Source organism: Rhinoderma darwinii, chromosome 6 (assembly GCF_050947455.1).
Source record: "Rhinoderma darwinii isolate aRhiDar2 chromosome 6, aRhiDar2.hap1, whole genome shotgun sequence".
NCBI lineage: Eukaryota > Metazoa > Chordata > Amphibia > Anura > Rhinodermatidae > Rhinoderma > Rhinoderma darwinii.
In genome coordinates, this window is record NC_134692.1 from 44,737,341 (window position 1) to 44,765,003 (window position 27,663).

At 42.9% G+C, this 27,663-nt stretch overlaps 1 protein-coding gene and 1 long non-coding RNA gene across 3 annotated transcripts in view; one reads left to right on the plus strand and one right to left on the minus strand.

Annotated features, from left to right (window-relative positions):
* Window positions 1–27,663, plus strand: part of LOC142655456 (uncharacterized) — a 94,662-nt gene that overhangs the window by 27,607 nt on the left and 39,392 nt on the right. The gene's annotated exons all lie outside the window — the stretch shown is intronic.
* The window catches only part of LOC142656290 (putative methyltransferase DDB_G0268948), a 34,256-nt gene continuing 10,874 nt past the window's right edge, over window positions 4,282–27,663 (minus strand). The window contains exons 4-6 of the mRNA XM_075831186.1: window positions 9,354–9,457; window positions 8,232–8,369; window positions 4,282–4,406 (exon numbers count right to left, since the gene is read on the minus strand). Coding sequence (XP_075687301.1) covers window positions 4,319–4,406; window positions 8,232–8,369; window positions 9,354–9,457 — 330 coding nt within the window. The 3' untranslated portion in view covers window positions 4,282–4,318. The remainder of the gene's footprint in view (window positions 4,407–8,231; window positions 8,370–9,353; window positions 9,458–27,663) is intronic.

Here is a 27,663-nt window from a genome sequence, read left to right on the forward strand (position 1 = left end):
AACAAAGTTAAAAGATGGATCATGCTGAGCATGAAATAAAACGTCTGTCAATTGCAGAGGACATACAGGTATTGCAAAAATGTCAATGAGATAGATAAATGTGTGTACTACAAGACAAAAGTCAAACTGGCCAGAGAAAGAATTGTAGTTTCTATATAAATGACAATGTGCAACAAATTGCATAACAATGTAAGAAAAACACAAGAATGAATTACTCTGCCAGAGATCACTGCACATAACTAGATTGTAACATCAGACAAATGCCAATTACTGGACCTAGTACATGCAAGTGCCGTTAGTAATACTGTAAAAGGTTATAGGCAAAGTAGTACAAAGTACTTGGTACTTGGCGGCGTCAATCTGATTGAGGTCTAGGGAATGTGAGGGCCAGTCATTGGCATCAATGCCTTCATCATCCATGGACTGCCTACATACTCGGTCAATATGAGGCCAGGCATTGTCCTGCACAAGGAGGAACCCAGGAGCCACTGCACCACCGTAAGGTCTGACAATGGCTCTAAGGATTTCATCCCGATACCTAACAGCAGTCATGATGGATTTTGTTGCAGGCAGCATAAAGTGAACCACAGCATCTTCAGATTTTTTTGCCAAGTGGATGCCCAAACACTGAGTTTGTTTAAATCCGCTTGCAATTCATGAACATCTTCCATAGACTGAACATTACTACATAGCTTGGTGTCCTCTGCAAAAATAGAAATAGTGCTATTAATCCATCCTCTATATCATTATTAAATAAGTTGAATAATAGTGGTCCCAGCACTGAACCCTGGGGTACACTATTCAGAGTAGGAATCATTTACCACAAATCTCTGGATACTGTCCTTGAGCCAATTCTCAATCCAATTACAAACTATACTTTCTAAAGCTATAGTCCTTAATTTACCCATTAGACGTCTATGAGGGACAGTGTCAAATGCCTTTGCAAAGTCCAAAAACACTATATCCACAGCGGCCCCTCTGTCTAGGCTTCTGCTCACCTCTTCATAAAAACAAATCAGGTTAGTTTGACAACTTCTGTCCTTAGTAAAACCGTGCTGGCTGTCACTTATAATACTATTTATTGTCACATAATTCTGTATATAGTCCCTCAATAGCCCCTCAAACATTTTCCCCACAATGGATGTTAAGCTTACTGGTGTATAATTACCCGGAGAAGACCTAGAGCCCTTTTTGAAAATAGGCACCACGTTTGCCCTGCGCCTGTCCCTTGGCACTATACCAGTCACTAGAGAATCTCTAAATATTATGAAGAGGGGGACAGAAATAACTGAACTAAGCTCCTTAAGAACTCTAGGGTGTAACCCATCTGCTCCCGGGGCCTTGTGTACGTTTATTTTATTTAATTTAGCTTGGACCATATCTACATTCATCCAATTTAGTATATCAACTGATATATTAACAGCACTGGCACCAGCTACATCAGCTGCTCTTTCTTCTGTTGTATATACAGAGCTGAAGAACCCATTTAGTAACTCTGCCTTCTCTTGATCCCCTGTGACCAACTCCCCATTACCACTATCTAGTGGTCCTACATGTTCAGAATTTGGCTTTTTTGAATTTATATACTTGAAGAATGTTTTGGGATTTGTTTTACTATCCTTGGCCACCTGCCTTTCATATTGTATTTTTGCTGATTTTATTACCTTTTTACAGATTTTATTAAGCTCTTTATAATTTACAAAGGCTACAGCTGTACCCTCAGATTTGTATTTTTCCAATACCCTTTTTTTGTCATGTATTGCCCTTTTTACAGAAGGTGTAAGCCATGTGGGGTTTAATTTTAGTAGTTTATACTTACCTATAGGAATACATTTTGCACTATAATTACCCAAAGTAGATTTGAAAATTTCCCATTTATCATTTCTACCATTAATTGACATTATTTCTTCCCAGTCTATATCCTGAATTGCAGCCCTCATCCTGGGGAAATTGCCCTTCTTAAAATTAAGTGTTTTTGCCCTCTCAGCCTGTGTTTTGTTTTTTGCAGTATAGGTAAAATATAACTATATTATGATCGCTGTTACCGAGGTTTTCACGAACATTGACGTTCCCAACAAGCTCTGCATAGAAATGACCAGATCCAACAGAGCTTCACCTCTAGTCGGGTTTTCCACAAACTGGCCCATAAAATTTTCCTGCAACAGGTTGAGGAAATGTCTCCCCTTTGCAGTTGAAGCCGAACCATGATGCCAATTAATATCCCGGTAATTAAAATTTCCCATTATCACTACAGTACCCGCCTGTGCAGCCCGCTCCATCTGTTTATATAGCTGAACTTCCATCTCCTCAGTTATATTGGGGGGGGGGGGGGGTCTATAGATTACACCAAAAGTAATTTTTTCAGTGTTTACCTCCCTTTGTAATTCCACCCATAAGATTTCAACCTCCTCACAATCTTCACCCTCTAATGTCTCTTTCACACTCACCTTCATATCACTTCTCACATACAGACATGCACCACCGCCTTTCCTATTCGCCCTGTCTTTCGGAAACAGTGTAAAACCTGTAGATTTACAGCCCAGTCATGTGAAGAGTACAGCCATGTTTCAGCAACACCAACTATATTTATATTTTCTTCCAGTACCAAGGCCTCTAGCTCCCCTATTTTGCTTGCTAGACTTCTGACATTTGTGAACATACACTTTAACTTGCCTTTAAATGTTTCACTTTCCGTATCAGAAATGTGATTATTTGACATTATTTGGGCATTATTATTTTCATTTTCACTGCTGTTTTGTAACGAAAGGATCTCCTTATCTTGTTGCCTAGTCCTCTCCCCACAGTCTGTTTCTCCCCCACCAATATAGTCTGACCCCTCTCTAACCTGACTACCCCTTTATTTTCTACATTGACCTCCCTCCTCTGGAGCAGATGAATCACCGATACTGGTAACGTCAGTTGTATTCCAAACCCACTCAATGAAACGAGAAATTTTGATATGATCCCTCTCGGCACATGTAATTAAGATCTTTAGCATCCTGTTTTCCTGGATACCTCCACAGGAGCTGACTGAGCATCCGGTTACCATGGGCATTGCTCTCTTTATAGATACCTTCAATTGTCTTCCCCATTTTTATTGCAAAGTGTAGTCCCGCTTATCCATTACCACACATATCCAAATATACCACAGAGTTTATTATATTGTTAATTATCATCATTACCACTTTGCTGCATTTGTATTCATGGTGTTTTTCCTGTTACCCTTATATGGTTATTTAAATGCTATATATTTTGATACATAGAAGTTACCATATCTGCATGCCCCTGACACGACAGACTTTATTTCATTGCAACACATTACTGATTAGTAGTGATAAGGTCATTATTGTAAAAGTTTTCATTCATCATTTACATGATTTCATATAATATTTTACATTTTATATGTTTTTATAAATTCATTTCATAGCATTATTTAAGTATTTATTGCATCATATACGACTTCCCCTATTCACCTGTTCCCTTTATTTATTATGTTTCCATGATATTGACCCTTTTTTACAATATTATTTGCCAGTTGTCATGCCCATTACTTTTACCCCTGACCTGAGATGACGTCACTATCTCTTAATGTTCCCATTTTTTTTTTACTGTGTATGTATGTCTGACTTTTACTTGTTATGAGTTATTGGCCTGATGAAGATGCCAGGACAGCATCAAAATGTGTTGCCATATTAAATAGCAACAATAAAATATCCCTTATTTAATGCAAATGATATCCTTGTGTCACACACACACACACACACACACACACACACGCACTCACACGCACGCTAACACACGCACACACGCACACACACACACACACACACACACACACACACACACACACACCCGCCACCACTAGAGGGCGCTTACTGCATCTGAATTTATACAGCTGTCATTGAACTCAGTACCAACTGCATGAATCTGTAAGAAGAGAGCTTGCCCAACTGACAACTGCAGGCAGAAAACATTTTGCCATTTCTTTCTATAGTGACATAGTGGGCCTCATATTTGGCCAGACTTTAGAAGGTATTATCAACTGTTCTGTCCTGATGATGGCCCGTTTAGCATATGCCATACCTTTTATGTGACACAGAAATAAAAGCACTTTTCCATCGTGAAATAGTTAAATAAAATAAACATATTATTTCTTTATGTATGTATAAGACCTTGTTTAATAAAACTGAATACTAAATAAAAGTTATACATTAAATGTTGTTTTATGTCATCATTTTACTAAAGGGAAGAAATAGGAGTAGCAAAAATAATGCCCTCAGAATATATCATGATAATATGTCTATAGCAGTGCTCCATTTTACTTCTTGCAAGCCAGGACGCAATAATATTTCATATGCACATTCAACATAGCAGAATCGGCATCTTCTCCCAGTATCGCTAGAAACCTGTAACAATAGAGTTGAATGTTTGTTATCAAAAATAGTTTATATAAGCCTAATTACTCTTACATGCTACTTTGTGTTCTTGGTTGGTTTTTATAACTAGCACGTATTACTGTATTTAAAAAAATAAATAAAAAAATATTATTATTGTTGCTTTTTGTATATCATTTGTAAAACGTTGTTGCATTTTCTATTTGATGTTATACTATCCTGGATGATTTTGTAACTACTCCATTGTGTTTGCTAAAGCTTTATATAGTTATACCTTCAGGGGAAGACACAGACAAGCAGGGCCGGACTGGGACAGAAGTTCATTCCTGACAGGTGAAAGAACACAGATTCACTTGCTGTGTGGTGAATCTGAAATGTGATGGTGCATTTGTGGGTGCAGTATAGCTATATATCATATATGCATATATATGACACGTGACATTGAGTGTTGCCACAATCCTATCACACTGTATATATCACACTGTCTAAAAAATCTGTTTCCCTTTTTATGCAAAGATGAATGGGAATGGTGTGTCCCCTGTACAGTTCCTGACAATGCCAGCGGTCTGAGAGATCATACGGACTGTAGAGTGAATCTGATCCCTGCACAGACTATTTTACAGCATTCAACAGACTTGGGCTCGCACTGTGAATCACCGACACACCTCTATTCAGTGTGAGCAAGTAACCGGAATGAAGGGGCAGCAGTGCTCGTACGAGCGCTGCACCACTTTCAGAATAGCTGACTGGCAGGGGTCGCGGCAGTCGGACCCTGACCCATCGGCTATTAATGTCCTATCCTGAGGATTTTTAGGGATTGGACATCCCGGGCCCCAGCAGACAGTAATAGTATACTTACCCTCCTCTTCGGCTCCAGCCGCAGCGGATGACCTGACTCCATCCAGCGCCGTGACTTTATGCGCAGCGCACAGCGTTGCGACGTCATGACGCAAAGAGACATCAGGATCTCTGCTGCGCTTTGGAACGAGGAGGGTAAGTATACTGGCAGTTACTATAGTAACAGGGGCCGTGTAGTTAATACAGTTTATCAGCTTTTCAGACATGCGTGAATTTTCATGCAGCACGTTTCAGAATTTCTTTTTAGCCAAACACAGGAGTGGATCCAAAAGAGATGAGACATATCAGTCTTTTCTTTATACTTTTCTTTTAGGATCCACTCCTGGCTTGGACACAAAAACCGACATATAAAACTGCATGTGGTTCTAGCAAGAAAGTGGTACTTTTGGTGGGATTTTTTATTTAGTGCTATTTTCTACATGCCTATTTTCTGTCCTTTTTGAAGTCTAATGCCGGGTTCCCACGGGTCGGATACGCTGCGTAAAAACTGTGCAGCGTATCTGACCTGGAACCCTCAGAACCTTCTGTCCGAAAAAAACACACCACATTGTGGTGCGGTTTTTCGAACAGAATTTCTGCTGCTGAATACAGCGCTAAAATTACCATACTTAACCCCTCCCTCTTCTCAGCACATAGTCCGGTCTCCCGGATGATGATGTTGCAGGCCATGTGACGCTGCAGCCTGTGATTGGCTGCAGCGGTCACGTGGGATGAAACTTCATCACAGGAGGTCAGACTGCAGGAAGACTGGGTAAGTATGATTTATTTATTCCTTCCTGAGTTGCAAAATTTGGGGAGGAATCGCTGCCATTCTGCTGCAAAAGTCACAATACTTGGCTTTCTGTTGAGGGTTTTGCATCCCCATTGAATTCAGTGGGAAAAAGCAACAGAAAAGCAACGAAAACGCAGCATAAAATGACATGCTGCAGATTTAAATTCCGGACAGCAAGTCAATTTATTTACTTTTATGCTGCGTTTTTTCCCCGAAGTGTGGGAATGAAATTTTCTAAATCTCATACACTTTTCTTGCTACTGTAAATGCTGCAGAATTTGAACTATGAAAAAATATCCACACCCAGAGCATTTAGTAAAAAACGCCACTGACCACAAAAAGGCCGAAAAAAGCCACAAACAAAAACGTAGTGTATGTGTATATAGTGCATTTTATATTTTGCTATAGACTTTTATGTGATGTCTGACTGCTGAAAAGCTGGCTGCTTTAAAAAACAAAAAAACAAAAAAAAAACAGAAAACCTCTTCAATTACAAAATCCTGCGTGACCTGCATCTCACCTCTTCCCCTCTGCTGCTACAACAGGATTTGCAATGGGCTGCAAAGTGCACTTCGATTCACTGTGCGCCAATTCCATGATCAAATGGGTGAGAAGCGGTCACCAACATGTATGTATGTAGTGCCCGTATGTACATAGTACATAGTGGATATGGGTATGTGTGCATGCCTGTGTTTAGTGAGTGTGTGTTTGTCTGCTTCTATTATGTAGTGAGCATATGTGTCTGTATTGTGTCAATATAATTTGGGACTTTTACGGTCGTATTGTTTAAAGAGGTTGTCTGACACCAGAAAATGTTCCTAATTGTTTAGCAAATGTAAAATTCAGACACTTAATATACTTTAATTTTCAAAACTGAATAGATGTCCAGATTTTTATGCCCTGTCATGGTCCCGGAAGTGGTGCTTCTCCCCTTAGCTGTGACGTGTCGACACAATCTCAGGATGCAGGTAGCTCCACATCCTTCTCTGTGTGTCGGTGACGTGATGAAGTGACTCTGAGAAGCCCTTCCTGTTTTCTCTAATTGTCCGACAAGACACCGAACCCTTCTCATACAAGTGTTTGAAAAGTGGAATACGTGTATACCAGTTGTCGACATAGAGATGATATCCATGTCCTAGTAGAGTGTTTATAAGATCCATAACAACTTTCCTATGAGTGCCAATATAGGATCGGCAATCAGGGGGATCCAACAGACTATCTTTTCCTTCGTACACCCTAAATGCATAAGAATAGCCATAAGTACACCATATCGGGATTGTTTTCTAGGGTTGTAATGTTTGAATGACAGTCGGCCAGTGAAGTGGATCAAGGCTTCATCCACTGCTATTTTTTTTTGGGGTGTATACATTTCTGATTTTCTTTTACTACGATATGAAATAAGGGGCCTCAGCTTATAGAGTCTGTCTTGCCCAGTTTGATCACCTCTGCGACAACGGGAGTCATCATTAAAATGCAAAAAAACGCATTAAAATCTGCTAGCGTGGCCATTATAGCGGAAAAATTATTTGCATATCATTAGCATGCCTATTGATCCTGTGATTTCCACAATTCCAAAACTTTTCCTTAATGGGGTTTCAATTTCAATGTTGAGGAGAGTATGAACAACTACTGTATGTATATGTGTGTTTGTGTGTATATATATATATATATATATGTGTATATATATACACGCACGCACGCACGCACGCACACATACACACACACGGCAGGGAGAAGTTAGATAAGGGAATCGCTACAATTTTAACAGTGTATTCGTCTCCGGTAACTGTCACAGAGTCGCCAGCACAAAAACACTCTCTTTATATAAACGTATTGTTTTCAACAACTTTCTTCAGTGACCACTGTGACAAGCTGTCACAGTCATCACCTGCTAAGAGACCACTTTCATTGGTCTCCGGGTTCTTGCCTGTATCAGCGTCATACACTTCTCTTCAATCCAAACCAGCATGACTCCCGCAGGTCCTTCACCGGAGTGACGGAAGACAGACCGGACATCGCATCAAGTCGTGTCAAGCAGCAGGCCGTTCAAACACGGTGCCTCATGAATAACAGCCTACCCCTGCGACGTTTATCGTTGTTCAGCAGATGGCAAGTGGTTAAAGAGGGTATTAAAATTCTTGTTTAGAAAATTTTGTAAAAAATAGTTAAAGTAGATGTGCACTAAAATATTGTCATGTATACTGTACTTTTCCTTGGTCTTTATGATAAACTCTTCTGCTTTCAAAGCATCTTTTTGTCTGAAGGCTTGGTACATATACATTGTATGGATAAACCGCATAATGTCTAAACTTGACATCTGAATTGACACTGGTACATTAGTAATCCTGTAAGAGAAAAATCATTCATGCATTACATTTTAGTTGGTGAAATAAGCACAAAAAAAAGCTATGAGTATTAATGGGGCACATGCAAAAAAAATTGGCTTATGCAGTATTTTGGAGAAAAAAATTGCACATGGTAGTGCAGCAAATTAATATAGTCTAGCTTCAAATTGTTTGATGGTAAACCTCATGGACAACCATTTTTAATTATGGGGTAATGAAGGATAATGTAAATGGATAACCTAATTTGCTACAAGTGTGCTCCAAATTTATAAAGTACATGGTGTTTTACTCCAAAAAAATGGTCAGCCAATGTCAGACCTGGCAAGCAATGAAGGATTTTTGTTAAAGGGAAACATATGTAACATTATATTTATTTTGTGACATTTGTTTCAATTGTGCAATATTTTACTTGGCAAAAAGTCACTTTCTTTTTATAAATTTCTGCAATATATATTTACAAAAGTATGTGAGCACCCCTCTTAATGAAGAAGTTCAGTTGCTTTAGCCTCTCCGATTGCAAACAAGTGCAAAAAATCAGGCACACAGCCATGCAATCTCCATAGACAAACATTGGTAGTAGTATGGCTAGTACTGAAGAGCTCATGGTGCAGTCATAGGATGGCACCTTTGCCAGTAAGATCATTAAATTTCTGATTGGGTAGATACAGTGTGTCCCTGTCAACCATAAGTGCTATTATTGTGAAGTGGAAGAGTCTAGGACTGAGTAACAACAGCTCAGCCAAGAATCGGTTGTCCACGCAAACTCACAAAACAGGGTTGCTGAGTGCTGAAGCGCATGGCATGTAAAAATCACTTATTTTTTGTTGTATCACTGCACACATAGAGAAGAGGAGAATCCTGAGCCGCTATCTCTAATCTTATGAAATTAGAGACTTTATTTGGAAAGGCGGATAGTCTTTTTCTGACTTAACATGCTCATTTGGCTTACATGTTCAAAGAAAACTTGTTCTCGCTCCTACTTACCACTCTTTGTCTTTCAGTGGCACAGCCTCAAATATATGCTGGTACTGACTAAACATGTATTCTGTGATCTTTTCATCACCGTGTTGATGCAAAGTATCCCATACCTGCCAGTCATTAAAAAGAAAACATTTTAAGGCTGTGTTCATACACTAAAGTAAAAACAGCTGTAAAATAAAAAGAAAAATTCAAGGGAAAACAGACTCTGATTTTCAGCCATTTTTAAAGCATCAAACGTTGTTTTTTATGTATTTTTTTGCCACAATGAAAAACGGCTCCAAAAACGGCTCAAGAAGTGACATACACTTCTTTTTAAGGTTTGTTTTTTTACGCGCCATTTTTTAAACAGCTGCTTTAAAAAGAACGCCCATCTGAATGATACGTGGTTTTTCCCATTGAAATCAAGGGGTAGATGTTTGGAGGCATTCAGCTTCCGTTTTTCAGGAGTTTTTTTAGGCATTAACAACCTGAAAAACGCTTGAAAACACTGCGTGTGAACATACCCTAAGGGTGAGAACACATGGATCAGTAGCTGCCCGCGTTTGACACCACACACACAACAGTGGTATCACCGGCAACATTGTGCCACTATTTGACATCGCATTTGGGCATGATTTTGGCTGCATGAGTCTGCCGCAAAGTGTTAAAATAAAAAAATGATTTAGCATTATTTGTTTGGAAAGCTCTGACGGGGCACCAATTTTTGTTATTTTTGATGTAGAAAAGGTATTGTTCCATTGTTCTAGAAAAATGTGTATATTAGTGATACATGAACTAAATGGAAATACATCAGGGGATCCATTAATTAACCCTTAGGCTTCTTTTTCACACTATCATTAGTATACGTTTACCACTCTTCCATCAGAGGAAGAGAGGATCGAAACATTAAACGGAAAGCAACAGTTCTGTTAGAATTATCATTGATTTCAATGGTAATTCTTTTGTTTCAGTTGCTTTCCGCTTGCCTCTGTTCGCTAGGTTTCTAACGTTTAATGTTTCGATCCTCTCTTACTTAGACGGAAGAGGTAAACGTGTACTAACGCTAGTATGAACTTAGCTACATGTATTTAATAAAGGAGTTATCCGGGAAGAGAATTTTTTTTCTTAGGGGCTGCAAATAAAATAAATAAATAAAAAAACAATACCTACCTATCCTTGCCCCTGGCAATGCAGCGCGGTGACTCCGACGACACTACTGGAGCTTGTTTACATACACGTAGCATGTGACCACTGCAGCCAATCATAGAGCACAGTGGGGCTCTGCGGCCATATGTTGTATTTCTGGCATTATGCATGTAAACTACTACCGATACTGCCGCTGAAGTGACAGCACTGGATCACCGGGGGCAAGGATAGGTAAGTATTGCTTTTTTGTTTATTTCATTTGCAGCCCTAAGAAAAAAATGTCACTTCCAGGATAACTCTTTTAAGTATTGTATAGTAGGCAAATGTCCAGCATTGCTTAAGACAATCCCAAACATAATAACTTTAAGGCCTCCTTCACACACACAATGAATTGCGTTTTTTACATGCGTTTTTGGTTGGATTTTCTTTCATTTTTAATATTTTGAACATGTGTTTTTTTTCTGGTGCTTTTATTTTAAGTCCTATAAAGAAGCCAATGGGAAAAAAAAAACATCAGAAAAAATGCCATATACAGGGCATGCTGCATTTTCTATATTTCACTATAGACTTTAAAGTAACATCTGGTCGCAGCATTTTTTACCTAAAAAAATAACACTTTGAGAAATGCCAAAAAAAGGAAGCAAAAACCCTTTGTGAGAATCAAGCCTTAAATGGCAAGAACATGCTTTAAATTATATTGTAGATGTGATAAAGGAAATATATAAAAATTTGAACATGGGGTGTCAAAATTAATTGTACTTTCTTAACCCTTCCCACTGCAGCCAGTTTTGATCTTCCTGACAGAGCCTAATTTTTTTTTCCAATCTGATGTGTCATTTTATGTGGTTATAACTTTGTAGTGCTTTTACTTATCCAAGTGATTCTGAGATTGTTTTCTCGTGACACATTGTACTTTATGTCAGTGGTAAAGTTTGGTTGATACATTCAGTGTTTGTTTGTGAAAAACACCAACATTTTTCTAAAATTAGAATTTTTCTAAAATTAAATGTATCTGCTTGTAGAACAACTTGTTATTTTATACATAATAGTTACTAGTTAACATTTTCCATATGTCTACTTTATGTTGGCATCATTTTTTAAACATCCTTTTATTTTTATAGGACATTACAAGGCTTATAAATTTAGCAGTAATTTCTCACATTTTCAAGAAAATTTCAAAAGCCTAATTTTTAGGGACCCATTCATTTCTGAAGTGGTTTTGAAGGGCCTATATCTTACAAAACCTGCATAAATAACCCCATTTTAAAAACTAGATCCCTCAAAGTATTCAAACAGCATTTAGAAAGTTTCTTAACCCTTTAAGCGTTTAACAGGAATGAAAGCAATGTGAAAGTGAAATTTCAATTTTTTTTTGTTGCAGATATTCAATGTTAATAATTTTTACTTGTAACACAGCACGTGTTGATAGAGAAACACAACTTAATATGTATTACCCTGATTCTGAAGTTTTTAGAAATATCCTATATGTGGCCCAAGTGTGCTACTTGACTGCAACACAGGCCTCATAAATGAAGGAGAACCTTGTGGATTTTGGGAACTTATTTTTATTAGAATATATTTTAGGTACCGTTTCAGGCCTTGAAGAAGTTTTGTCGTCAAAGTAAAAACACAACAAAAGACACCATTTGGGAAACTACACTCCTTGAGGAATTCATATAGGAGTGCAGTGAGCATTTTGACCCTACAGGTGTTTCATAGATTTTCTTAGAATTGGGCCATGAAAATGGAAAAAAAAAATGTTTCCACTACATTTTTTATAATTTGCACAAAGAATAAAGGAGAAAAAGTACCACAACATTTGTAAATCAACTTCTCCACAGTTCGGGAATAGCCCACATGTGGTCATAAACTGCTGTTTTTACACACGTCAGTGTTCAGAAGGGAAGGAGCGGCATTTGACTTTTGTAGCACAGATTTTGCTGGATTGGTTTCTGGGTGCCATGACACATTTACTGAGCCTCTGAGGTACCAGTACAGTGGAAACTAAAAAGTGACTCCATTTAGGAAACAACACTCCTTGAGGAATTCATCTAGGGGTATTGTGAGCATTTTGACCCCACAAGTTTTTTTCTGAATTGATTAGCATAGGGCATAATAAAATGAAATATTATTTTTTTTACAATAAGATGTAGTTTTGACTCAAATGTTTCAATTTGACAAAGAATAAAGGAGAAAATGCACACCAACATTTATAAAGCAATTTCTCCTGAGTACAGCAATACCCTATATGTGGTCATGAATTGTTGTTTGGCCATATGGCAGGTCTCAGAAGGGAAGGAGCGCCATTTGGATTTTGGAATGTAGATTTTTCTGGATTGGTCTCTGGGCGCCATGTCGCATTTGCAGAGCCCCTGTACTAATGGTACAGTGGAAACACTCCAAAAGTGACTCCATCTGGGAAACGACACTCTTTGAGGAATTCATCTTGGGGTATAGTGAGAATTTTGACCCCAAAGGTTTTTTGCTGAATTAATTAGAATTAAGCCGTGAAAATTAAAAATGTAATTTTTTTCCCAATAAGATGTAGATTTATATCAACATTTTTAATTTTCACAAGAAATAAAGAATAAAAAGCACCCTAACATTTGTAAAGCAATGTCTCCCGAGTATGGTAATGCCCCATATGTGGTTATAAATTGCTGTTTGAACATATGGGAGGGTTCAGAGGGGAAGGAGTGGTATTTGACCTTTGGATCATAGACTTTGCTGGAATGGTTTGTGAGCGCCGAGTGGCAACTGCAAAACCTCTGGTGTACCAAAAAAAAACAAACAAGGGTCCCCATTTTGGAAATTACACCCCTAAATACAGTTATCAAGGGGTGTAGTGAGTATTTAAACCCTACAGATATTTTTCAGAAATTAATACGCAGCGGATTATGCGAAGTGAAAATTGAAATTTTTCCACTGAAATTCAGTTTCACAGCTCAATATGTTGTGCCCAGCTTGTGCCACTGGAGAATCTTACCCCATAAATTGTTAAGCGGGCTCTCAAGGGTATGGCATACATGTGGATTTAAACTGCTGTTTGGGCACACTGTAGGGCATAGAAGGGAAGGAACGACATTTGGAACGTAGATTTTGCTTGGTAGTAGTTTTGTTAGGTGTTTTCCTGGTATTTCAGTTTAAATTGTGGTGGCATATGTAATCAGTGCGGAGTACATCAGGGCATAATAAGAGGGTATTATAATTGGGTAAATAATACAAATAGCTATATTTATGTGGTACGCTGTGGAGCAATCCGTTATGCACAGGCCAGTGTCACACTGATAAACAGTATCCTTTCTTATCCTTTTGTAACACTCGGCACCTTTTTGGGACTTTTCCTCCTTTGTAGTTTGAGAAATTTTGCTGGGAAAGTGTTGCCCTGGTGTAATATGTGCACCCTCTCTTCCAGCAGATGTGCTATGTCCCTTACCTTCCTAATTCCTAAATACTAGGGCCTTGATAACCACTTCTTGAAACTGAAGGAATGTTTCCTTCTGGCTTGCACATCGGGATGTTTTTTTTTTATTACCACCTTACTGTCACGCCTGTGGGGTATGTGCAGAAGCAGCTGGCCAAACAAAAGTCAATAACAATCTCTTGGATAAGAGTACCTGGGAAAATGATCTGGCAGATACTCGAAGTAGCAGAAACGTGGCTCAGATGATGCTTGGTGTAGCAAATGACACCAGACGTGGCAGATGACACCAGATGTGGCAGATGACACCAGACGTGGCAGTTGAGACACACATGACTCAACAATAGACTTAGGCTCAGGAACAAAGATAGCAACAGGATACAGGATACGGTAACACTGGGAGCAGGATGCAACTAGCTGGCCAAACAAAGTCCATAACAATCTCTCGGATAAGAGTACCTGGGAACATGATCTGGCAGATACTCGAAGTAGCAGACACGTGGCTCAGATGATGCTTGGCGTGGCAGATGACGCAGGACATGGAAGATTATACCAGACATGGCAGATGACACCTGATGTGGCAGACGACACCAGATGTGGGAGACGACACCTGATGTGGCAGATGACACCTGACAGGGCAGATGACACCAGATGTGGCAGATGGGGTACACACGACTGCAACAATATGCTTAGGCTCAGAAACAAACACAGCAACAGGATACGGCAACACTGGGAGCAGGATACAACTAAGGGACTAGAAAACAACGAACACAGGAATATAAACAATGCTCAAGCAAGGAGGGAAAGGTCAGGGTCCTTTAAATTTTCCAGGGTGTAAAAGGATTGGCTAGGGAACTTTTACTTTGGTGCACGCGCTGGCCCTTTAGGGGGAGAGACGCTGGCAGGAAGGGTGTGTCCTGCTGTCAGGTGTAAGTAGGTTGTGCTGACATTCCGTGACCGCAGGCACAACAGTACCCCCCTTACTTAGGTCCGGAGCGTAGGAGGAACTTTTTGATGAGAATTGGGGCATTGATGTTCTCCTCTGGTTCCCAGGACCTCTCCTCATGACCAAACTCTTTCCAGTCCACCAGATAGAAAGTCTTTTCTCCTACCCTCATGTAGTTCAGAATCTCCTTCACTTCAAAGCTGTCAGAAGAACTGCTGGGTGCAACTGCAGAATGAGTAGATTTACTGTAGCGGTTCAGGACCACAGGATTCAGGAGAGACACATGAAATGAGTTGGGAATTCTTAGGGTAGGAGACAGCCGAAGCTTATAGGATACAGGGTTTATTTGTTGCAGCTCTTCGAAAGGTCTGAGGAACCTTTAACCAAATTTGTAAGAGGGAATTTTTAAACTAAGATTTCTTGAAGATAGTCAGACCTTGGTTCCAGTAAGAAACTGAGGAGGTTCCCTTCTCTTCCTATCAGCATTCCTCTTCATGTGGTCAACCACCCATAGGATAGAGGACCTGGTCTGCTGCCAGATATGAAGAAAGTCTCCAAATTCTGAGTTAGCTGCAGGTACTTGAGACATAGCAGGCACTGGAAGAGGAACACATGGATGTTGGCTATATACGATGAATGGAGTGGAGGCAGTAGATTCACTCGTGTGGTTGTTGTAGGAGAACTCGGCCCAGGGAAGAAGCTGCACCCAATTGTCATGCTGAACAGAAATGAAATGACAAAAGTGATTCTCCAATATTTGATTAATTCTTTCAACTTGGCCATTAGACTGAGGATGATAGGCAGAGGAAAGTCCAATTTTACATCAAGGAGTTTACAGAGGGCTCTCCAGAATTTTAAATTAAATTGTACCCCCGATCTGATACAATATGGAGAGGCAGTCCGTACAGATGGAAGATATGTTGTATGAAGAAATATGCCAGACGAGGAGCAGATGGAAGACCCATTAGTGGGTTCAACTGTGCGATCTTAGAAAAACTATCCATCACCACCCAGACAGTAGTGCATCATGCCGAAAGAGGCAGGTCAGTAGAGAAGTCCATTGCAATATGTTGCCAGGGGGCATCAGGCACTGGCAGTTGTTGGAGTAGGCTAGCAGGTCTGGAGTGAGATTTATTAGAGGAACAGATAGTACAGGAAGAGACAAAGTCCACAACATCCTTAGGCAGCGTGGGCCACCAGTATTGATGAGTAATAATGTCCCGAGCTTTCCGAATGCCAGAGTGCCCAGCCAGCTTGAAACGGTGTCCCCAGTGGAGAATCGTTTTCCTGTCAGCTAGACCAACAAAGGTCTTCCTTGGGGGAATGTCTCTAATTTGAAGAGGATTGACAGAAATAACTCTGGAAGGATCTATAATGTATTGAGCAGTCTCTTCAGAGTCCTCCGTCTCAAATGATTGAGACAAGGCATTGGCCCTCACGTTCTTGTCAGCAGGACAGAAGTGGAGCACAAACTGGAATTGGGTGAAGAACAATGACCACCTGGCTTGACGAGGATTTAAACGTTGAGCAGACGGAAGGTAGGTAAGATTCTTGTGGTCCGTGTAGATGATGATAGGATGTATGGCGCCCTCAAGCAAATGTCTCCATTCTTCCAAGGCCAACTTGATGGCCAGTAACGCCCGATCCCCAATGAAGTAATTACGCTCTGCAGGAGAGAATAGTTTTGAATAGTAGCCACACACCACTGCCTTACCCTTGGGGTTTTTCTGAAACAGAAGTGCACCTGCACTAACAGAAGAAGTGTCAACTTCTAAAGAGAACTGTCGAGATAAGTAAGGATGATGAAGAATCAAGTTTGAAATGAAGGCACTCTTGAGACTGATAAATGCTGACTCCGCCTCCGGGGTCCACACTTTGGCGTTTACCCCCTTCTTAGTAAGGGCAGAGATAGGAGCAGTTAGTGACGAGAAGTTTGGGATAAATTGCAGGTAGAAATTTGCGAATCCTAGAAATCACTGTATAGCCTGAAGGCCCTGAGGATGTGGCCACTCCAAGACAGATTTCACCTTCTCTGGATCCATCTTGAGCCCACGGTCGGAGACAATGTAGCCTAGGAAAGGTAGAGAATTCTTCTCAAATACGCACTTTTCAAGTTTAGCATACAGACGATTCTCCCTTAGCCGCAACAGGACTTGACGGACATGCTTCCGATGCGTCGTCAGATCTGGTGAGTAGATCAGGATTTCGTCCAAATATACCACCATGCATAGAGGAGATCCCAGAAGATGTCCTATATGAATTCCTTAAATACCGCTGGAGCATTACACAGACCAAAGGGCATCACAAGATACTAATAGTGTCCATCTTGAGTGTTGAATGTGGTCTTCCATTCGTCACCTTGACGGATCCGGATCAGGTTGTGTGCCCCGCATAAGTCCAGCTTGGTAAAAATCTTGGCTCCACGAATGCGATCAAAGAGCTTCAAGATAAGCGGAAAGGGATATTTGTTCTTGACCGTAATTTGGTTAAGATCAAGGGTAATCAATACAGGGTTAAAGAGATCCTTTCTTTTTAACGAAAAATAACCCACCTCTGGCCGGAGAAGATGAACTCCCTCTCAAGGTTCTCCTTGACATAGGCCAACATGGCCTGGGTCTCTGGCAAGGAGAGAGGAAATACCTGTCCACGAGGAGGTGAGATGTCTGGGAGCAGTTCAATAGGGCAATCGTAGGAACGATGAGGAGGAAGAACTTCTGCCTCCTTTTTACTCAAGACGTCTGCGGAGCCAGCATAGTGTGTGGGTAGTCCAGAGAATGACTGAGGCAGAGGAGACTGGATAGGATGAACCTGTGGAGACAGTGGTGGAGACAATTGTAGCCCCATTGGAGGACCTCTCCAGAGTTCCAGTCAAGAACCGGAGCATGTAAATGAAGCCAAGGCAGGCCCAGCAGAATAGGGATGACGGCTTTAGACAGGACGTAGAAGACAATCTGTTCTGCATGGAGGATTCCAACTTGAAGTCTCAGCGGTTTTGTCATGAACAGTATAGGATCAGGCAAAGGTTGCCCATTCACAGAAGCAACTGCCAGGGGTCTCTCTAGCAGGACGCTGGGCTAATGGAGACAATCTACTAGACCCTGCTGAATAAAATTTGCAGGGGCTCCGGAATCCAGACAGGCAGAAACATTATGTGATTTCTCACCAGTAACAATGGTCACTGGAATGGACAGTTTGGGAGAGGATTTGGTAGTTGGCGTCGTTCCACCTAGGGTTTTCTCTCCAACCAACCCTGGGTGCTGGAGTTTCCCGGCTTCTGAGGACATTGACGCACAAAATGGCCTCCGTGGCTGCAATACAAATATAGTCCGGAAGTGCGTCTACGCTGTTTCCCCTTGTGGGATAATTTGAGTTGGTCCACTTGCATGGGTTCCTCAGGTGGAACAACAGAAGAGAGCATTAGAGGTCACAGAACTTGGGAGCCAGTCTGGGGAGCTTTATGTCTTGGTGCACCTCCTGGGCCTGTTCCTGGATTCTCATGTCAATCCGGGTCGCCAACAAAACGAGGGCGATGTTGGATGGGTGGTCATGAGCGGCAAGCTTATCCTTTATTTGCGAGTCCTTGCCAGAAGGTAGCAACTAAAGCCTCATTGTTCCAGGCAAGTTCCGCTGCCAGCGTATGGAACTGGATAGCATATTCTCCAACCGTGGTTTCTCCTTGATGGAGGGTCAGAGGAGATGCAGCTGCGGAAGATGACCGACTAGGTTCCTCAAAGACAGTGCGGAAAGTTTGTAGGAATAACTGCAAATTGGAGGTCTCCGGACCCTCGCGTTCCCATATGGGATTAGCCCATACCAGGGCCTTGCCAGAGAGGAGGGAGGTGATAAAGGTGATCTAGGTCTCATTAGAGGGAAACAGAGTTGCGTGCAGCTTGAAGTGGTTCTGGCATTGGTTAATGAAACTTCTGCAGGTCTTTGCATCCCCGTCTGAAACTTCTGCATGCATTCTGGAGTCAGCACTGACAGGAGGAGGAGCAGCAGGAGAAACCGTGGCGGTTGCAGGAGGATCCAAACGATGCACGATGGATTACACTGCCTGTAGGAGCTGATCCTGCCATGCCTGGACGTCTGCTTGCATAGTTTGGGATGTCGTCGTAGTCTTGGGCTGACCAGCGGGATCCATGGCCTTAGCATACTGCCACGCCTGTGGGGTATGTGGACCTACTAGGCCGCTCCGCCATAGCAGAGAAGCAGCTGGACAAACAACAGTTAATAACAGTCTCTCGGATAAGAGTACCTGGGGAGATGATCTGGCAGATACTCGAAGTAGCAGTCACGTGGCTCAGATGATGCTTGGTATTCCAGATGACACCAGATGTGACAGACGACACCAGTCATGGCAGGTTACACCTGACGTGGCAGACAACACCAGACATGGCACACACGACTCCAACAATAAGCTTAGGCTCAGGAACAAACACAGCAACAAGATGGAGGATACGGGAACACTGGGAGCAGAATACAACTAAGGGACCATTTGCATAGACGAACACAGGAATACAAACAACGCTCAGGCAAGGAGGGAAAGGGCAGGGTCCTTTAAAAAGTCCAGGATGCTAAGGGATTGGTAGGGAACTTTTACTTTGGTGTGCACACTGGCCCTTTAAGGCCAGGAGGAGCACGCACTCTACGGGTGGCAGTGGGGAACAGCAGCCGCATGTGCTGGCGTCTCTGGGAGCAAAGACGCCAGGCAGGAAGAGTGTGTCCCACGGTCGCGGCTGGCAGGGGTAAGTAGGTTGTGCTGGCGGTCCTCGACCGCGGGCACAACACTTACTAGCGCCATAACGTATTTATTTTTCTGTTTATAGAGTGGTGTGAGGACTTATTTTTTGCAAGATAAGCTGTCGATTTTATTGGTACCATTTTGGGACACATGCGACTTTTTGATCACTTTTTTTTTGGAAGAGAAAATAACCAAAAACAAGCAATTCTGGAACTGTTTTTTTTTATTGTTTTTTCCGGCATTCACCATGCATCATAAAGTACATGTTAACTTTATTCTGCAGGTCTATATGATTATGGCATTACCACATTTATATAGTTTTTTTCATGTATTGCAGCTTTTGCACAAGAAAATCAGTTTTTTGAAAAAAAAAAAAAAATTTGTTTTCTGTTTCGCCATATTCTAAGACCCATATTTTTTCTATTTTTGCATCGACAAAGCTGTGTCAAGTCTTTTTTTTGCAGGATGGGCTGTCATTTTTATTGGTACTATTTTGGGGGTAAATGTGACTTTTTGATCACATTTTATTAACATTTTTGCGAGGAGACCTAAAGACAGTGATTCTGGCGTTGTTTTTCATATTTTATTTTTTTTACGGGTTCACCGTGCGGAATAAATTACATAATTAGTATTATAGTTTGGGTCGTTACGGATTCGTCGATACCAATTATGTAATTTTTTTTTCTCTTTTTTTTTCAATAATAAAATATTTATTCTAGGAAACAAGGCAATTTGGGGGTTTCTTAACTTGAAACATCTATCTTTTTGCAACATTTTTATTAACTTTTTTAAACTTTTTCTTTATCCCACTAGGGGACTTGAAGGCCTGCAACACTGATCACTATACTAATACACCTCACTACCTACTTAGTGCAATGTATTAGAGCTGTAAACACCCCTCAGTTGCTGAGGTCGCTATTGAGCATGGCATATGAGGGGTTAATCGGCCGGATTCAATCCTGGCCATTACAGCAGGGTGTGAGATGTAATATACCCGGCGGTAATGGGGCAGGCTCAGGTTCTGAGCCCGCACCATCACCGCAACGTAACTATACTGCGTTTCCCGACTTCCCGACTGTGCCATATATATATGGCACATATCGGTAAAGGGTTAGTTATCTTCAGTGGAAGTAGACAATAAATCATATTTACAAACATTTCAATAAGGCTCTGTTCACAAAGAGAATTTTGCAGGCAGAATTCCTTCAGGAATTTTGAGGCACATTTTGAACTGCCCTCATAGATTTTTTTCATTTTTGGTGACGTTTTTCGACCACGGCCATTGAGGCTAATGCAAGGACCGCGGACAAAAAGCGCAGTGAAAAATGTGCAGAAACTAACGCTGCAGGTTTTTTCTGCCTCCCATTCCCATTGACCGGGTCAGGAGATTGCCCAGGCTGGCTCCTTCATTCCCGCAACCCCTGCTGCCCTCATCAGCTGTTCAACCAGAGGAGCCTACACAAATAGACAATCTCAAGTTGTCTGTGCAGGAGAAACAGTACAGATACACTTCGGGACTCTGTCAGTATTGCGGCCTCGGAGGCCATTTTGTGCGTTTGTGTCCCCAAAAGCCTAAAATGCCCCAGAGCCTAGGATTGGTTGGAGAGGCAACCCTAGAAGGAAAAGGACTAAATAATAAAGTCTATCCCAAATTGTCCATTCCCGTGACCATAGTGTCCGGTGAGAAGACGCTCCTGGTCTCTGCATACCTGGACTCTGTGTCCGTGGCAAACTTCATCCAAGAGGACATAGTGGATCAGCTCCAGTTGGAGACGGTTCCCTTGGAGACACCCCTGCTTGTTGCCTCGGTGAGTGGACTTCCTCTGCCTGACCCCATCGTGTCCGAGACCAAGCCACTGAAGCATACCGAGCAGATTACCTGTTAAGGATCTGCCAGGCACAGCTTCTGTATCCACGCCCATAGGTAATCAGTCTGCACCTGCTTCTATGTCTGTGAGACTGATTCCATCTTCCACCACTCAGGATGGCAGGCTTAGGAGTGGGAGAGCCTATCACAGCCTGGCCAGACGGAGCTAGCTCCCGCCCTCTGTCTATTTATACCTGCCTTTCCTGTTCCTCCTTGCTTGTGATTCTTCTAGTTTTGTTTCCTGGCCCTGCTGCAGCTTCTTGAACCATTTGACCCTGCTTCTTATTGACCCTGGCTTACTGACTACTCTCCTGCTCTGCGTTTGGTACCTCGTACACTCCTGGTTTGACTCGGCTTGTTCACTACTCTCCTGCTCTGTGTTTGGTACCTCGTACACTCCTGGTTTGACTCGGCTCGTTCACCACTCTTGTTGCTCATGGTGTTGCCGTGGGCAACTGCCCCTTTTCCCTTTCTTCTGTGTACCCTTGTCTGTTTGTCTGTCATGCACTTATTGAGCGTAGGGACCGTCGCCCAGTTGTACCCCATCGCCTAGGGCGGGTCGTTGCAAGTAGGCAGGGACTGAGTGGCGGGTAGATTAGGGCTCATTTGTCTTTTCCTTACCCCCATCATTACATTACCTTTCTTATTTTGTCCAAAGCCATCAATCCTGTGTTGCTGGGCCTGCCATGGCTCCGGTTTCATGCTCCGGCCCTGGACTGGAATTCCGGAGAGTTTCTCCAATGGGGCTCCAAATGTCTCCACCACTGCCTGCTACAGGTTCGTCCTGTTCTGCCTACTATGCCTCAGTCGTTGACAGGACTACCTACTCATTTTGCGGACGTCTTTGGCAAGAAGGAGGCTGAGATGCTTCCCCCACACCGGGCGTACGACTGCCCGATTGAACTGGTTCCTGATGCCTCACCTCCCCGTGGTTGTTCATACCCCCCTCTCCTTGACAGAGACTCAGTCCATGTCAGTGTATATCAAAGAGAATCTGGAGAGGGGATTCAAACTAAAATCCTCCTCTCCGGCCGGTGCCGGGTTCTTATTTGTAAGGAAAAAAGACGGATCACTTCGAACCCGCATTGACTACCGTGGTCTCAACCAGATCACGGTCAAAAACAAATATCCGTTGCAGCTGATCTCTGAGTGTATACGAGGAGCCAAGATCTTGTCGAAACTAGACTTGTGTGGGGCCTACAACCTAATCCGAATCCATCAAGGTTACGAGTGGAAGACTGCATTTAACACTTGAAATGGGCACTATGAATACCTGGTGATGCACTTCGTCCTGTGTAACACTCCCGCGGTCTAACAAGAATTTGTCAGTGTTATATCGTCCGAGACCTCCTCTATGTCTGCATTGTAGTTAATCTTGATAACATTTTGATTTTCTTCCCCGATCCGACGACACATCGGAGACATGTCCGTCAAGTCCTGCTGCGATTAAGGGACAATCGACTATATGCCAAATTGGAGGTGTACTTTTGAAAAAAATTCTTTGCCCTTCCTGGGCTATACCATCTTGGATCAGGGTCCCAAGATGAATCCTGAGAAAAGTAAAGTCCGTCTTGGAGTGGCCAAGTCCTCAGGGCCTGCGGGCTATACATCGCTTTTTGGGATTCGCTAACTTCTACGGGCAATTTATCCCAAACTTCTCTTCTCTGACAGCTCCCATCACTACCCTTACCAAAAGAGGTATGAACGCCAAGGCGTGGACTCCAGAGGCAGAATCTGCATTCAATAGCCTCAAGAATGCCTTCACTTCAGCCTCGATCCTCCATCACCCTGACGTGTCTCGGCAGTTTTCGTTGGAGGTGGACGCTTCTTCTGTTGGTGCAGTTGCACTTCTGTTCCAGAGGAGCTCCAAAGGAAAGACAGTAGTATTTGGCTATTACTCAAGACTTTTTTCCCCTGCAGAGCGCAACTACTCTATTGGGGATCGGGAGCTACTGGCCATCAAACTGGCTCTGGAGGAGTGGAGACATATGCTTAAGGGCACAGCCCACCCCATCCTGATATACACTGACCACAAAAACCTCAACTATCTCCAGTCGGCTCAACGGCTAAACTCCCGTCAAGCCAGGTGGTCGCTGTTCTTCACCCGTTTCCAATCTTTGCTCCCCTACCGTCCCGCTGACAAAAATGTGAGGGCTGATGCCCTGTCCAGGTTGTTTGAAACAGAGGACACAGTGGAGTCCCCTCAAAGTATCATAGACTTGTCACTGCCAATCCTTTGCAAGTTAGAGACATCCCTCCAGGGAGGACTTTTGTTTGGGTGGCAGACAGGAGAAGAATTCTCCGCTGTGGACACAACTCCAAACTGGCTGGGCACGCTGGTGTTTACAAGACTCGAGACCTGATAACTCGTTATTTCTGGTGGCCCACGCTGCCCAAAGATATTGTGGACTTTGACTTCCTGTACTGTGTGTGCTTCCAACAAGGTTGCTCACTCCAAACCTACCGGTCTGCTCCAAACTCTGCCTACACCCAATGCCCCTTGGCAGCACAGTGCGATGGATTTTGTCACAGATCTTCCCCACTCAGCAGGATGCAATACTGTCTGTGTGGTGGTGGACCGGTTTTCGAAGATGGCACATTTTATCCCGCTGACCGGGCTGCCTTCTGGTCAACCACTGGCAAACCTCTTTATTAAGCACATCTTCCGCTTGAATGGCTTGCTCCTTCACATCGTGTCCGATCGGGGGTGCCAATTCCCCTCAAAATTCTGGAGAGCCATGGGCCCGGCTGCCAGAATTTAGCTTAGGCCCCCTACCCTTCCCCAACACCACCATCACCAGACCCCTGCGCGCACCTATGCCCAGCCACCTTGCCAAACAGCCCCCATAGTATAATGCCCCCACACAGTATAATGCTCCCATAGCTGCCCCCACACAGTATAATGCTCCACACAGTATAATGCCCCCCCATAACTGCCCCATACCATATAATGCTCCTCATATCAAACCCCACAGTATAATGCCCCACATAGCTGTCCCCATACAGTATAGTGCCCCCCATGTCAGCCCCCATACAGTATAATGCCCCCATATCAGCTTCCCATACAGTATAATGCCCCCATATCAGCTCCCCATACAGTATAGTTCCCCCCATACAGTATAATTTCCCCATATCAGCCCCCCATGCAGTATAATGCCCACATCTTATCAGCTCCCATGCCATATCAGCCCCCCATGCAGTATAATACCCCCCAGCCATATCAGTCTCCCCCACCATATCAGCCCCCCATACAGTATAATGCCCCCATATGTGCATAATAGAAAAATAACATAATTACTTACCTATCCCTGTTCCCACGCCGAGTGGAGGATCCTTCACCTCCGCCAGTGTGTGCTATGAGTGACTCGGCGCATCGCGCCTGCCTGAACCGGGACCTCGGTGAGTGACTCGCGACCCACCGGAGGTCTTCACACGATCCCCCAGGGTGACGTGACACACAGTTTGTAATGTATTGTGTTGTATTGTGCAGTTTGCGGTAGAGAGAGGATGGGGGGGCTGTAATTTAACGCCCCCCCCTCTCCACCGCAAACACAGACAGCCCAATACATTACAAGACAACACAATACAATACAACACGACACAATACATTACATTACAACAACACAATACAGTACATTACATTACAATACAGACTCTGCAGCTCACCTGGAATCCTCCACACCGGCTCTTCCACTGCACTGGCTGGAAGACGTGTCACATGACGTCACGGTCACATGGTACACTAAGTGTACTATGTAACCATAACTAGGAAGTGCCGGCTTCACGGCACAGGAAATGTATTTAACCCCTTCCCGCCGGATCACGTTACTGTACGTCATAATCTGCGATGCATTCCCGCATTATCACGTACAGTAACGTCCAGACGATAAACTGTCACCATGTCACTTGACATGGTGACAGCAGGCAGATCACGGCGGCGAGTAGCAACAAACACTTGCTGCTTGCCGGCACAGGACCAATCAAAGTGGTCCTGTGACGTCGATGGCTGTGATTGGTCATTCAAAAATGAATGACCAATCACAGCATATGTAAACAAAAGACACAGAATTCTCCTCATCGTCGACTCTGACAAGCTCATTTCTGTCAAAGAGCTTGTGAGAGTCGTCGTGCGAAGCCCTGTCAGACAGAAAAAGTTAAAATAAAGTGAATAAAGATCTCTTCTTGATCTCCCCAGATCTCCCCAGATCCTCCCAGATCTCCTCAGATCTCTCCTGTCCCAGTAGTTATAAAATAATCCCCAAATCGCCCACCCATTACCCCAGTGAAAATACTGCGCCATATTACGTTAGGCGATAGCCTAAATACCCCCAGATCGTCCCCTCACTGAACAGCGAGAGAACATTGATCCGTGTCAGCGTCCAGTCCGATACACACAGATCGCCACCATTCACTGTTGCCGTGCCAATTACAGTCACAGTTTTACGCAGTGACCCAGTCCGTTCCATCCCGCTCCTACGTTTTTGAGAGCGCCAGTTTGTTTCGTGTTAATAAAAAAAAAAAAATGCAAAAAATATATATAAAAAAAAAAATTCTAAAAAAATTTTTTTTTTCTTAGTGACAGTTACATTTTAGGGTTACAATAAAATTAGAGCTGTTACATTGTAGTGTCCATTACTACAATATGGCACAGAAATTTTATAGCCCAGATGAGGCGTACGCTATGCTGTGCTCAGATACAGACTCTGCTAGCGAAGATGAAATGGAGTTCGTGCTGACATCATCTTTGTCTAGCGAGTCTGATGAGTCCCCCCAACAGCGCAGAAGAGTTGCTGGTTCTGACCCCCCCGATAGTGAGGCGATATGGATGCCTGCAACAAGTTATGCCCCCCAGGTTCCCGACTTCACCGCATCCTCGGGAATCCAAGTGGAGACCACGGGGTTTGGAGAGTTCGATTTTTTTAAATTATTTTTCTCCGCTGAATTTATAAATGTAATGGTGAAACAGACTAATTTATATGCGGAACAATTTCTCGCCAACAATCCCACATCCTACTATGCCAAAGACCAAAATTGGACCCCCACAAACTCTGAGTAGCTTTGCAAATTTTGGGGCCTGTTACTGAATATGGGCCTCATAAAGAAACCCAGCATTAGGGACTACTGGTCATCGGATGTCCTATATTATACCCCCCTTTATGGCACCATTATGACCAGAAGAAGATTTGAGGCCGTCCTCAAATTTCTGCATTACGCAGATAATACCCGCTGCCCACCCCCCAATGATCCAAATTATGACCGTTTATTTAAAATAAGGCCTGTCATAAATCATTTGAATTTAAAATTTTCCCAAATCTACACCCCAGATAAAAATATTGCGGTCGACGAGTCTCTCGTCAGTTTTAAGGGAAGGCTCCACTTCCGTCAATACCTCCCAAATAAAAGGGTCCGGTATGGAATAAAGCTCTATAAGATCTGTGAAAGTTCCACCGGGTACACCCATTGTTTCCGGATTTATGAGGGAAGGGATTCCAAAATTGATCCCCCAGAGTGCCCCCCTTCCCTTACTGTCAGCGGAAAAATTGTGTGGGATCGTGTACACCCGCTACTTGGCAAGGGATATCATGTCTATATAGACAATTTTTATAATAGCATCCCTCTCCAAAAGTGCCTTTTGGAAAGAGCGACAGTGGCCTGTGGCACAATCAAAAAAAATTCTAAGGGCCTCCCCAAAACCCTCCTGGGCCAGACTTTGCCAAAAGGGGAAAGCAAAGCAATGTGCAGTAACATGTTGCTAGTGAAATATAGGGACAAGAAAGATGTCCACATTCTAACTAGCATCCATAAGGATAGCAGCATCAATGTTCCAGTTCGTGGCTCCAGCACCACAACTTCCAAGCCTGCCTGCGTACTGGATTATAACCGCTTTATGGGTGAGGTGGATCTATCTGATCAGGTCATAAAGCCGTATAGTGCCATGCGGAAAAGTAAGACCTGGTACAAGAAGCTGGCAGTCCACCTCACCCAAATGGCAATGTATAACGCATTTGTGGTGTCCAGATACGCAGGCAATTGAAACACATTTCTCCAATTTCAGGAGACAATAATCAAGGCCCTTTTATTTGACAACCCAGAAGGCGAGGGCACTTCTTTGGGAGATTATAGTTGCCGTGTAATCCCAGGCCAGCACTTTCCCTCAGTAAATCCCCCCACTGACAAGAAAACAAGACCTCAGAAAAGATGTCGGGTGTGTTC